This window comes from Pempheris klunzingeri, chromosome 9 (assembly GCF_042242105.1).
Source record: "Pempheris klunzingeri isolate RE-2024b chromosome 9, fPemKlu1.hap1, whole genome shotgun sequence".
Classification (NCBI taxonomy): Eukaryota; Metazoa; Chordata; class Actinopteri; order Acropomatiformes; family Pempheridae; genus Pempheris; species Pempheris klunzingeri.
The window spans coordinates 16,763,309-16,777,041 of record NC_092020.1 but is presented as its reverse complement, the minus strand read 5'-3'; the positions used below and the strand labels follow the sequence as shown (position 1 = coordinate 16,777,041).

The following is a 13,733-nucleotide window of genomic DNA, read 5'->3' as shown; positions in this document are numbered from 1 at the left end:
TGCGTGGAGCCCCAGATCGAGGGAGATTATCAGTGGTCTTGTATGTCTTCCATTTTCTAATAATTGCTCCCACAGTTGATTTCTTCACACCAAGCTGCTTACCTATTGCAGATTCAGTTTTCCCAGCCTGGTGCAGGTCTACAATTTTGTTTCTGGTGTCCTTTGACAGCTCTTTGGTCTTGACCATAGTGGAGTTTGGAGTGTGACTGTTTGAGGTTGTGGACAGATATCTTTTATACTGATAACGAGTTCAAACAGGTGCCATTAATACAGGTAATGAGTGGAGGACAGAGGAGCCTCTTAAAGAAGAAGTTACAGGTCTGTGAGAGCCAGAAATCTTGCTTGTTTGTAGGTGACCAAATACTTATTTTACCGAGGAATTTACCAATTAATTCATTAAAAATCCTACAATGTGATTTCCTGGATTCTTTCCCCCCATTCTGTCTCTCATAGTTGAAGTGTACCTATGATGAAAATTACAGGCCTCTCTCATCTTTTTAAGTGGGAGAACTTGCACAATTGGTGGCTGACTAAATACTTTTTTGCCCTACTGTATCTATTATCGTACATCCCCTTTTAAGTATCTTTATTGTATCTTTGTTTCTTTATATACTATTAACAGATGTCAGTCTTCAATCTTTGGTTGCATTTAAATTTGTGGCCACAAATGTTACAGTTGAGAGTTGACAGACCAGTGGTTGTTGTCGTCATTCTTTCATGGAAACAGCTGGGTCCTTCTTCATGTGCCTTTTTACTGTTAATGAATCATAATATGAAAATTATAAAATGAAAGCCCATCTGCTACTTTGAGTTGCCTCCGTTTTCTGTAGAGTGCTTGCTTCCTTTTTTTTATTTTGGAGAAAATGTATTGACTTATCCTTTTTCCTATATCATGAGATATGTCAGTAAGCCTCATCTCAAGACAACTTCATTAATTTATATAAAAGTTCATGACATTTCTCTGTCATTATATGTATGAAAACCTGTGAGTAAGTGAAACAAGAGTAAAAACGTTAAACTCAGTTTAACCAGCATAAATGTTAAAGGAATTATATAATAGAATATACACTGTTGCCCATAAAATTGGAATTGTGGGTAATTGTTCAATACCCCCAATTTTGTTAAAGCCTGAATACACAGTTTGCAAAGGTTAATTGTGGTTTAAGTTTCACTGTGATATGTTTGGAAGAGTTTGATCACTAAAGTTGAAAAGATATACACTTTATTTATCAAGAATAAATCACATTGTTACAATCATTTCATGAGAAGAGGTAAAAAACATTTTATTCCAACTTTATGGGCAACAGTGTATATATATATTCATATATACCAGATTCATAACTTTATGGTATTGTTATCCCAACTTTAATGGGATACAATGCAGAACAGTGACATATCATAATTAACTATAATGACAATGCGTACTACAAACCCTTTAGTAGTGTATATACTGTCAAGGTGGCAAAATATTGACTGACCAAAGCTACCAGAGTTCATGAAGAAGCAATAATGGAAGTTAAAGTTGTTTGGTGTGTTCATGCTCGAAAATTTAGCAGCATTTTAAGTGTTTTGAAGGAGATGTTTACGAAGTATCATCATAAGATCCCTAAAGGTGCTGTTGACTTCTTGCCTTACCTTAATGAGTTACACAAGAGTGTGGAAATGAGGAAGAGCTGTGACTCGCCAGCAGGACATGTGCATGTATGTTGGGAATGAGGTATAAAGAGCGGGGGTTAGAGAGAGCGTAAATGTCAGTGGGTTGTGTTCCCACTGTGTCCGTGGCTTGTGGCCCCCTTTGACCTTTCCAGCAGGGCATCGCAGTTCAGTGCTACATTCATCCCCAGCCTGTTTAAAACAAAGCCCTGCAGCCCAGTTGGTACAGCACAAACAAACTCCTGACTCACAATCTGTCACCTCTGATGTCACATCACTGGCTGTGTCCACCAATGCCAGAGAATAACCCTGAATCACTTCTGTTTGTTTGTCTGCTGATTGCAAGTTTCTGCTAGAAAACGCACCACCACCTATTAAGCTCACGCTTCCCCACACGCAGGCCCTCACACTCGGCAAACTCATCTGTCTTAGTTCTTGCCTTTTGTCCCATATAACCATGCGCCATGGTAAAAGTTAGGCAAATGCGTAAACCCTTGAAGCTCAGTAGTTGTAGCTCTAAGATTTGTAAACCATGAGCTGATGTGTACCTCTTGATTAGAACTGATTATCATATGGTGTCACTGTGTAGAGTGAGCTCCGTTACACTGTAGCAGGCCAGTGTAGATCATCCAGTGGAGTTTGTTAAGAGTGTGGGAGGATTGCAGTTAACTTAACTTGTGAGTTATTTGTCATTTCTGTTGTGAGTATTTAAGCAAACATGATATTATAATATTCCAATCGCAAACAGGCAGTCAGGGGAGCATGTTGGTATTTGGATTTCATCCTCTGTGTTTGCATGAGGTCACTCCAGCTGCGGTGGTTTCTTCTGTTATTTGTAAAACAGGATTCAAAGTGATATGAGGCTTTAAACTTCCCAGATACGTATCTAAGACCCAACCAGACTCATTTCAAAATGAATAATTGTATTTGGGTGTTTAGTAGTTATTTTACTTTGTGGTGTCAGTCAAACTTAGATCTTAGATTCATGACAGGTTGATCTTTTGGCAACATGTTGCTAGTTTTCCAATGGCCAAGTCAAAATTATGCACCATGTGTATTGTGGGAGAAGAGAATGAATGGAATAATTGCTAAAGTAAAAACACATTAAACATCTTTTTAAGCGTTTTGTTCTCAAAAGCTCGTAAAAAGCTTAAAAGATTAAAATGTTAAAACGCCTGTGTTTTGAATTGCATCAGATTTTACAGATGTTTGTGTTATTTCCCCTGCCCCCTGATAGTGCCATGCACTTTATAGGCCCTGTCACACTGTAAATCACTACATATTTCTTTAAACAGGTATTTTTTAGGGAAATTAGTACATAGACTCTTAATTTACATGTTCTTCATCAGCTTTGGGAACAGCCTGGTTCTTTTAACTGACAGTGTGTATTAATCAAGACAGACAGTTCAAAATCAATTTCCAATCGTATGGGTAACAGCCACTCACCCATCTGCACACTGAGCTGACTAATAAATCAGCTGCACAGGATGGCAGACTAAAACTGGCCCAGTAGCAAAAACGCTTCTTGATTTGTAACTCGGCTGGACTGAAAATCACCCAAGATGATATTTGTGGAGGTGCTAAGAGGGATCCGTCCTAAAAAATCATTCTGTGGGACAGGCAGCGAGTTGTTGGAGGGTGATTAATGCTCCATTGCTGTGCAGCAGGGCTAGTTGTCTGCCTCTGATTGTAGGTGCCTGATTCCAGCTCTGAGTTTGGCTGATAAGGTAATCAGACTGGTTCTGTTACACAGCTGCTGATAAAAGGGGATATAAGCTGGAGGTCGAGCAGTGTTTATAGAATTTGTATCTGTGCTTTGTGTAATATGGACTAGATCTATCACAAATCCTGTCCTGTACGACACTTAAAATGTGCCAAAGTTACATGAATCACTTCGACTTGTGGCATTCTCTCTTATCAGATAATTGCGGGTTTTACGAATCATAGATTAACTGACTAAATTGTGGATTTACTCAGATAATATAGAAGGTGGGAACTACAAAAAAAAGATTTACTTGTTCATAGTTTGGAGGAGATTACTGTAGGGAGATGATTATGCAGCATTATGCAGGAGAGGTCAATGTCATGTGTTAGGCATCAAGCAAAGCAATTAAAATATTCACATGTTGTCATCATAAATGAATATAATGAATAATAACAGAGTAGTAAATGCAGGATAGTAAAAGCTGATGATTCAAAATGAAAATGAAGGCTGTACAAGTGTTTGTGGGTTTCTGTCTGCGTGTTTATGTGTGTGTCCAAAGGCCCACACATAAAAATGATGGATTTCATCAAACACTATTTGCAGGACAGTTGCACCTGCTCATCTGTCTCTGTGCCTCTCAGAGATCAGGCGCACCGACCTCAGTTCCAAAGGTCAGAATGGGGTCAGCAAGTATTTTTCAACCCTAAGGAGGTCAGGGTCAAAAGGTGTGATATGACGTTGTATTTCTGTCACGTCGTCCTATAACACACCACATAATTGACTTGGCCATTCCCCAGATTGCATTTTTATATCCCTAATGTCAAAGAGTCAGGGTATATTTCAGCTGTGGAGCTGATGATCTACATGTATTTGGTGCAGCTGACACTCAGCCATTTACCTCTGGTGATGATGAAGTCTTCATCAGTCCACTGGCAGGCAAGTTATTAGCGCCTGAAGAATGATTTACTATGCAAAAAGTGCAAAGTCGGAACTGATATATTATTAGGACAAATTCATTTCACCCACTTCCACTGCATTGGCTCTGTACAATGTCGCTTTTTGCAACCTCATTTTTGACATTCAGCAGGAAAACAGTGAGCTTCGCAGGCACTTTCTGACCAGGAGGGATGGGAGCTCCACTTTTCATTAACGGTGGCTGAACATCCCTGAGCCGGCAGCGTCTGTCAGCTTGGCTGCATCACGGCTCACAGAACCAGGAGTGGATTTTAACTCTCATTTCTAAGGAACTCACAATAGTATTGTGTTTCTGGGTCACTATTGGCAAGAGTAAGCATGGCTCAGTACTTATACACTGATGCAAATCAAGACGCTAGATAATTTTTCCTGCTTCATCTTCATTTGTCTCACACATGCACATGTAGTTGTTTTGGACATCATGAACCCATAAATGATGCATTTACAAATTTAGCTAAACCTCTGAACTAATTAGAGCAAGCATTACTGGGTCACTGAGCCATTTAGCCTTACCTGGTTTAATACGATTTATATGGAATTCATACGAGTGCAGAAAAACAGTATTAGAACATTTTACTGCCATTTGAGCGCTTGATGTTGCTGAGTTAGTTATTTCGCCTTATACTTGCACCACATACGTGTTAAATTGCAAAAATATCAAATTTTAAATGCCAAAACAAAATATTTTTACAATGTTTACATCTGCTGCTATTTCCAGTGCACCAACAACGGCATCATGGGTTTAAACATACTTTTTTCTTCACATTTTACGAGTAGGATTTCATCTGCAAGGCCTCATGATTGGCATTGCGAGCCTGTAAATCATAATACTATCTCTCTATCTTCAGCAAAATATCAAGCCAATTGTTGAAATGTCAGTATTTGGTTTGGTGGGGATGCATGTGGGCAAGCGGGGAAATGGGTGTGAAACATCAGGCTTTTAAATTACAGAAATGACTGTACTAATTAACGGAGCGAGACTCTCTCAAATATCACATTAATGTCAATGACTTTATCCAGAGGAGGGGGTGATGGGGGGTGGGGGGGGGGGGTGCTTTGAGGCCTGCAGTGCTTCCTTTTAAAGCTCACATCATAGGAGCTCCCTGTGGATAATACTGTACAAGCTCTCAAGACTGAAGTGTAGTGAGAAACACACAGTAATTCAGTTTTTGAGTATCAAACAGATATCGCATTTGTCTTCATTTAACAGTATAGTACAGTATAGTTCTTGCCGAAGGTGCCTGAAGTGCTGCTGAAGTGAACCATGTTACTGATCATGTCGGCCATAGTTTTAGTGGTGAAGCATGAAACACTTCTGCTGCTGAGACTTGAGAAACCGTAAATTGAAGTATCAGTTAATTCAAAGGAACAGTTCCTACATTTCTAGAAGTTTCATATTCCAAAACATAACTCTTCATGTACCATACATTTTCTTTTTCTTTTTTTTTTGCACTTGAGCTTGTTAAACAAATAACATGATACCATGTTAATTTATGGACCATGAAAATGCTGGTAAGCTTCTTTTTTCTTTTTTTGGAGAGACGGGCATCAGGCTTTGTTTTCCAGTCTTCATGCTAAGCTAAGCTGACCATCTTTAGGCTGTTGTGGACGGAGAGATGATAATGACAGCATTATCATTTGTGTCAAGTCAGTTATATATTTTATTTTAACCTAAAATCCAAAAGGGACTTCACATTCTGTATAATTTCTACAAACAGATATCAACATATGGAAGCAGAATCTGTAGGTAAGGGACAAAAGTGTCAAACCATCTGTTTTTCAAGAGGTATTGCCCAAATGTGTTTGAGCGGCCTTTGGTTGCATCCAGGTAAATAGTCCATGTGAAGCAAAATCGGTCTAGTTGTCTAGTGATGGTTTTTCACTTTTTATTAGCTTTTTTAAAATTCATCTGCCTTCATATCAAGATAGCTGTTAGTTTAAATGTCCGATGCCTGGAAGAGGAAGTCATGGCCAAGAGCAGAGTCTGGATCCAAACCCAGGGAGAGAGAGGTCCCAGTATGGCTGATGGTCCAGCACTGACAAGCCTGAGTGAAAGCGAGGCTCAGAGGGGGAAAAGATGATAATAAACTAACCTAGATAAACAGAGTGCTTGCATGTTGCTAAGCATGTATACAGATAGCTCAGCTTCCTTTTTTTTTTTTTGCTTGCATCTGTGTATAAATAAGCCCGTACATGAGAATATTAACATTTACATGCTTTGAAGAAGCATGAAGAAGCCCTGAGCTCATGTTGCTCCACCATAAAACCTGGAAGGAAGAGCTGATCCTTCCCTGTTGCCCCAAGATCTTTTCATATTATTAATGTAGCATCATTCAAATGTCACTGTGTACAAGCTCACCAACACTTTGTAGATGTTATGTTTCATACACTGTAGTCAATTAAAAAACAAAACATAATCTATTCGGGGATTATTCAGACCACAACTATGTTTAGTGTAATCAGAATAAGACAACAAAGTGTCTGTCAGTGCAATGAGTGCCTGAGAGTGTAAATGTGGGGTCACTCTGGGAGAAAGAGTTTCTGCAAAAGTTCAGAGACAGTCCAGACTCACTAAGCCTGATTGGCACAGTCAGCATCTTGATGGAAAAAATGTTCTTAGTTCCTCATCCAATCAAAATTCAAAATACAGGCCTGACTGATTGAAAAAAAATGAACAATTCTTTTGATTTTGGATTAGGTTGTTTTTGTTTTTTTTTAGTGTTAGTTTTCACATTAAAAGGCCTGTTCATCAACTTGAAAGTGATAGTATGTTGGATTTTTTACTTTTACAATTAATAGTGCCTTTTAGATATCAGAAGACTGACCAGAGAGAATTAATTTTTTTTGGTGTATTTCTCATTGCACAAACTTCTCCAAAACATGCGGCTCTTGTTTGAGCTCTACAAACATTCGGATTTACAACTACAAAGAAAGGCTTTAACACTGCAGAACATAAGCTGTCTGCAAATGACACTGTGTCCCCAGTGAAAAGCAGAGTTCTTGGCTGCCTGCAGCCCAGGAGATGCTTTACAGTAACAATCAATAGCACTGAGCAAGCATCAGAGTTTTGATTATGTGAGGGGCCCTGACTCGATCCCCACTCTAGTGACTAATCTAATTGGAGCCGACACAGACTCCCCAGCTGCTTGGTGCTGCCAAAGAAAGAGTGAAGACGGAGATTTCGGGGAGATCTTCATAAATCAATCGCCAGTCACAGACAATTTTGCTTCTTTCTATCCATCAATACATCCAACCCGTACATCTAACACAGTCTTGTTAGTGTGCTCAACTCACAATTCATCACCTCAGCGCTAACAGCAAAATCCATTGTTGCTATTTTCTCTTGTACATGGTGTAGTAAGCCCTGTCCACTCTGCTGTTTAACTAGGCTGAGAGACTATGTGGAAAGTATGCAATTGGGGTTATCAAGCCCACAGCCTCTCCACAAGGCTCAGCAACAGACTTAGATTTAGAAATATGACTCAACCAGGCCAGTGCAGAGTATATGCAGTAATGTTTTGGACTATAGTTGGAATACCTGTGAAAATGTTTATCTCAGAAAACAGCAGTAAATACCTTTGGTAGTAACCCGACAAAATCATTATAATGTGAGTGAATGCACTCTAACTACTTAACTCTGATATGCATCCTGGCTGGAAATATTGGATTAGCTCCTGTATCCGGCAGACAGTGTTAATTACTCAAGTATGAATTATTCAGCCGTGAACGATTCAATGAAATATAAATGGCTACGGTCAATAGTTGCCAACACTTGAGAAGACTTTGGACTCCCTCTGGGGGGATTTTGGAGCCGGTGATGGGTTGCATCTTTTACTCCAGGCCACAAAGTGACACCAGAGTTAAATCCTCAGCTGGCATGCTGGATCAGCACAGACATTATATCTCCCTTGTCCACTGCATCATCTACGTGGGTATTGATCAACCATTGACAAAAAAAATACTGTTCTAGATGTAAACATATAATATGAAAATTAATTTTCACAACCTAAATGTGTTTGTGTTTTACCCAAATCAATAAGGTCAAGATGTAAAATGCTGTTATGTTATGTATTCTAACTCACTCTGAGAGCTGCCTCTGCGCTGCACTGATAAATAATGGTGTTCACGATCCTATAACCAATTTCTAACACAGTCTTGTTGTGTGGTGTGACGTGAGTGAGGTGCACGTCCGCCATCTTGTGGTAAAGAATCCAAAGTGCATTTTATCGACTAACATTCCTCTGAATGGCCCGGGCATAGAAGACAGTATGAAGAAGTGGGTTTGTCATGAAAAGCATAATTTGGATCGTGCCATTCCACGTACAAATATTATCAACACCAATTCAAACAGTCAAGATAGTGGTAAAGATCACACCAATTCACAATGAACCAAAAAAGACCAACATTTAATGGAAATCTCCATAGAAACAGAATATTCAGCACCTAGAATGTAGAACAAATTAATGTAAAGAAAAAGCAACATTACTGTGAAAAATGGAGCCAAAGAGGCAGTTGTATATTAAAGTGTTGATTTAAAGAGAAAAAAAAAATAGAGACATATAAAGACAAATTTTGTGCAGTGCCTTGTTTGCCCAATATGTTGACATTTTGTCTCGTAAAGTCATTAAAATAGAATATAGCAATAAAGTACATACATAAGGGAACAAAATGATGGTGTTTTTTGTGTGTCTTTAAATACGCATCTACAATCCTTTCAAAAGCTTCAACTTGACAAGCATGAGCTCTATGTGTAAGTAGGTAATCCAATGATAAAACAAATAGAAATGATTCATGTATTTGGTTTGAGGCATCCTTTTCTAATGAAATAAGGAAGCTCCGGGGCAGAACACTGAGAAAAATATTTGCTCATTTCAAAGGATGGTAACATCGGTGACCTTAGCTGAACCCAGTGAATGAGAGCTGGAGCATGAAAATCTGAGACCAGAGGTGAAAATCAGGGCATGAGTTGTCATACTGACAGATAGTTGACGCGCTGGGACGGTTCTGTGAGTAGCAACATTTTTACTGTTTGTTAATTTAGAAATTTCCTGTGATCTAAAGGAAACCCCCAGAGTCTCATGTAGATGTTGACTCACTGGCTTTTTCAGACAGATCGGGATGTTTTGTGAGCGTGCATGTGCAAACAGAGTTTTGTACTTTGGAGTGATAGTCCAGTGTGTGTGTGTGTGTCAGGCTATCAGAGATGTATGAAATGGCACTGTTTTCCTCGTCTTTCTTATGTTTGCTGCTTTTGGACTTTCAGCTGGTCTATGGAGGTATTGTATATTTCATCTTGATGATGCTTATAAATAATTACTCTCTGACTTTTTAATTTAGTTGTGCAGTCTTACTGTGTTCCCAACGTATGCGACAGATGGAAGATGATCATTTTTTATTTATTTACAAAACAATGTGTCAGGATTATAGACTATGGACTATATGTCCTTTTGCTCACTCTTTCCCCCAGCTCCTGTCTCAGCTCCTGCCTCAGGCCCAGTGTTCCTGTCCAGGCTGGCAGCAGACAACATCTTGAGCAGACACAAACGCCACAACACTGGTGTGTTTGAAGAGTGGCTGGAAGGCAACTTAGAGCGAGAGTGTATAGAGGAAGTGTGTGACCTGGAAGAGGCCAGGGAGACATTTGAGAATGATGAAAAGACAGTGGGTATTTATTTATTTAGTTTACTTTTTTATACTATTTATTCTTGTTTTTGCTGTCTGTACTCATCAGAGACTTTATTCTTGTATTTTAGATGGAGTTCTGGACAGGATATATCGGTAAGTAGGTAAGAATGCTTTAATAAAAAGACTTCTCCAAACACAAACAGAAAATGGTAGAAATGTTTCAGCGGTGGCTGTGCTTCTGTTTGTCTAACATGTTTGTTGTGATCATTTTCTCTCTGGCTCCTCAGACTATGAACCTTTCACATTACATGCCTTCCCTAAAGTTACTACTAAAGAAGAGAAGATCTTTGTGTCCAGAGTAACTTCTTCATCTTGTAACACAGAACTGTAGCTTGTCTCTAGCTTTATGTTTCTCTTCCTGTTTTTTCTCCCTGAGTAAACATTGCTTTATAAAAGTACTCTACAAACTGAGGTCATCAGATGACTGTGCTGAGGCACTGTGTCTCAATTTTTTCAGATGGAAATCAGTGTAAATCAAGCCCATGTCTAAACCAGGGGTCATGCACAGACCACCTGGGCTACTACACCTGCGCATGTCCGCCTGGCTTCACTGGCAGGAACTGTGAGATTGGTGAGTGAAAGTCTCATCGATTTAATAGTGTGATCAAAATAAATTAGATTTGTATGCTACATGATCGGAAATTGTCTGAGAGTATGAGATCAGATCTCAGTTTCAAAACAGAAACAACCAGATGCCTTTTTTCATTCTTTCTTTAAAACAAATCAATGGCTGACACTCCTAAAACCAGACTGTGGTTTTAGGTCCCAAAATTAGATTATTTGTATTTTTGGATATTCTAAAAACAGCAGCCAAAGTGCTCTCTTTCTCCCATTATACCTTTATTTGATAGGTGCCCTTAAAGGATAGGCCCACAATTTTCAAGTCTCTGTTAAAATTATAGTTATGTGTCCATGTGAACAATGTTACATGTTGTAACCACACATTTAGAGATCCCTACCTAAGACAGAGTTGTAAAATGTGAACCTATATCTTTAATCATACAGGACAGGTCGCACAATACATGTTTGACACTTGAACAAAAATATAGCAGTGTATACTGTATAATAGTAACATGTCATTTTATATGAGTAATAAGTGGATGAATTTGAATTACTAATGCATTTTCTCTCCTCAGTTGTAGTAAAAAGGTGTGATGTGAACAACGGAGACTGTATGCACTTCTGTGAATCAATGGGAACCTTTGGAGCAAAATGCTTCTGCGCGACAGGATACAGGCTGATGCAGGATGGGGTGAACTGTGAGCCAGAAGGTATCAACGTCCTCCTCATGAAGTCTCCGCTTCGCTAAATATCATGACAGTGACTCTTAATTCCACAATATGACTCCTCTTTTCTCATGTCACCAGCTGAATTTCCATGTGGCAGAACTGCCCTGACAGCAGTAAGTCCAGTGTTCGCAAGGTCCCTGCTCAACTATGAGAATACAAGCCTGCAGAACACCACGTCACAGACCAGCCATACCACTACTACATCGCCTCCGTCAACTCCAGCCAGTACCACGGCATCCTTTCCAGCCATAGATGCCACAGTGAAATACAATTCCCTAAAGACCCTGTGGTTGTCCAGAGACGCTAAGGTTCCCACTGAGGAGGTTGAGCGCATTCACCGCATTGTATCCGGCACAGTGGTAACTCCAGGGGAGATCCCATGGCAGGTATGGCATCATATGACAGTAGAAGTATTTTATGCAAATAATGCTTTTTTTTTTTTTTTACAGGACATGAAACAGCAGGCGCAGTATGTTTGACCTCTTGTACCTACTGACATCTCCTTTATTCAGGTGGGCTTGATAGCGCACCCTAGTGGTGTGTTATTCTGCGGGGGCTCCATTCTCAGTGAGCTGTGGGTTGTAACTGCTGCTCACTGCCTGGTGGAGGCACAAAGATCCTTCTTTGTCAGAGTGGGTAAGATTAGTTTTGCCTCTGCTAAAGCATGATGGAGTAGCTGTACGTAAAAACTGGTTACACGATTTGTCAATTAGTGAACTATTTTGACAACATTTTGAATAATCATTTGAGTCCAGCTGAAAGACCAAAATAACTTGGTTATAGCTGACACTTGTGGGGACTTGCTGCTTTTTTTTCATCTTATATGACAATAATATCTTTGGGTTTTGGACTATTGGTGGGTCAATTTGGTGGGTCAAATTTGAAGACATCAGCTTTTTGTATAGTGCCTTTTTCTAGGCCAAGAAGAAAGAAAACAATCTGCACATTAAGTGATAATAAATTGTAAAAAAATCTTATACAATGTGCTCTCAGACATCCACAGCATGTAATTTATTGTAATGTAAATTTATAAGAGCATCAATGATACTTGTATCTAACAGCCTACTTCTACCTGCAGGGGAGCACAATATCCACATCAATGAGGGCACAGAGCAGGATCATGACGTGCTGGAGCAGCACATGCATCCGCGCTACAACACTAGTTTAAGCTTGTACAACCATGACATTGCCCTGCTGTACCTCAAAAGCCCCATCGCCTTCTCCACAACAGTCCGGCCCATCTGCATAGGGCCCAGGGCGTTCACTGAGGCCCTAGTGAAGGAGTCTTCCCCCGGCACGATTAGCGGCTGGGGCCGAACACAATTCCTCGGATTACCGTCCGACACTTTGCAGAAGGTGGTGGTTCCCTTCATAGATCGGACAGAGTGTAAGGTCAGCAGCAGTGCCAGGATCACTCCCTCCATGTTTTGTGCAGGATACTATGACGAGGCCAAAGATGCCTGTCAGGGGGACAGCGGAGGTCCTCACGCTAACAGTATTCATGACACGTGGTTCCTGACGGGCATTGTGAGCTGGGGGGAAGAATGTGCAAAGCAAGGGAAATATGGTGTTTACACCAAGGTATCCCTTTATTACCGCTGGATAAACCATGTTATGGGATTGACTAAACAATGGTCAGCATTTGATGTGGAAGACCCTGACCCTTGAATTTCAAGATTAGAGATTTTAGAGATTTTGGATAATTGGATTATAAATGTCATACATCTCCAGTAAGGAAGGTCATTGGCCTATGAATAAGCCGCACCAACTAATGTGTCCATATTTCCGGTTGCCTATGAATTACTCTTTACTACACTTGAAATATGTAGCAGATAAATATGTAAAAAAAAAATGCATGTGAAATAAACATTGACTGAATGAATACATTCCATTGTAGCAGTTAACTACAGAATCAGCCTAGATTATAAATAATGCACAGGTAAAACTTGATATGGGTATGTTTTAAGGGTTTTACATCAAATGGCATACCTTCACAGTCACATCAACACACATCACTCCCACCTGCTGGTAAATAAATGTTTTACAAGTACAAAAATGATCTTAAAATCTAAACCGAGGCTTAAATTTCTTATGGGACCAAAACACAAAAACAGAAAAGTCTGCACAATTTTATTATACAAGTTGCCTTCCGTGTAGACAAAAATACAGGAATAATACATTAAATCAGGGTGTATGAAAATGAGCAGCCTTAGTGCCTCATGTTAAAACAAGTATTGAATTATTTCAATTACAGGACAATTATTGCAATAAATAATAACTTATTTTAATTTGGTTATTTCCTTTTTTTTTCCGCCATAATTGAAGCAGTACAAAAGGAAGCCAGTTTAGAACAGTGACAGTCGAACAACATAAACCTGCTCATTGCCATGCATTTTCTCTTTAAAGAAACATTCAGCAACAAGCTT

The 13,733-nt window shown here is 39.5% G+C and overlaps 1 protein-coding gene across 1 annotated transcript; it reads left to right on the top strand.

Moving 5' to 3' along the window:
- Positions 1–9,545: 9,545 nt before the first annotated feature.
- Positions 9,546–12,975, top strand: f9a (coagulation factor IXa). The gene is made up of 8 exons (XM_070837188.1): positions 9,546–9,609; positions 9,801–9,994; positions 10,087–10,111; positions 10,476–10,589; positions 11,155–11,289; positions 11,386–11,693; positions 11,820–11,943; positions 12,386–12,975. The coding sequence occupies exons 1-8, from the start codon at positions 9,546–9,548 to the stop codon at positions 12,973–12,975; spliced, it is 1,554 nt and encodes a 517-aa protein (XP_070693289.1).
- The last annotated feature ends 758 nt before the right edge of the window (positions 12,976–13,733 follow it).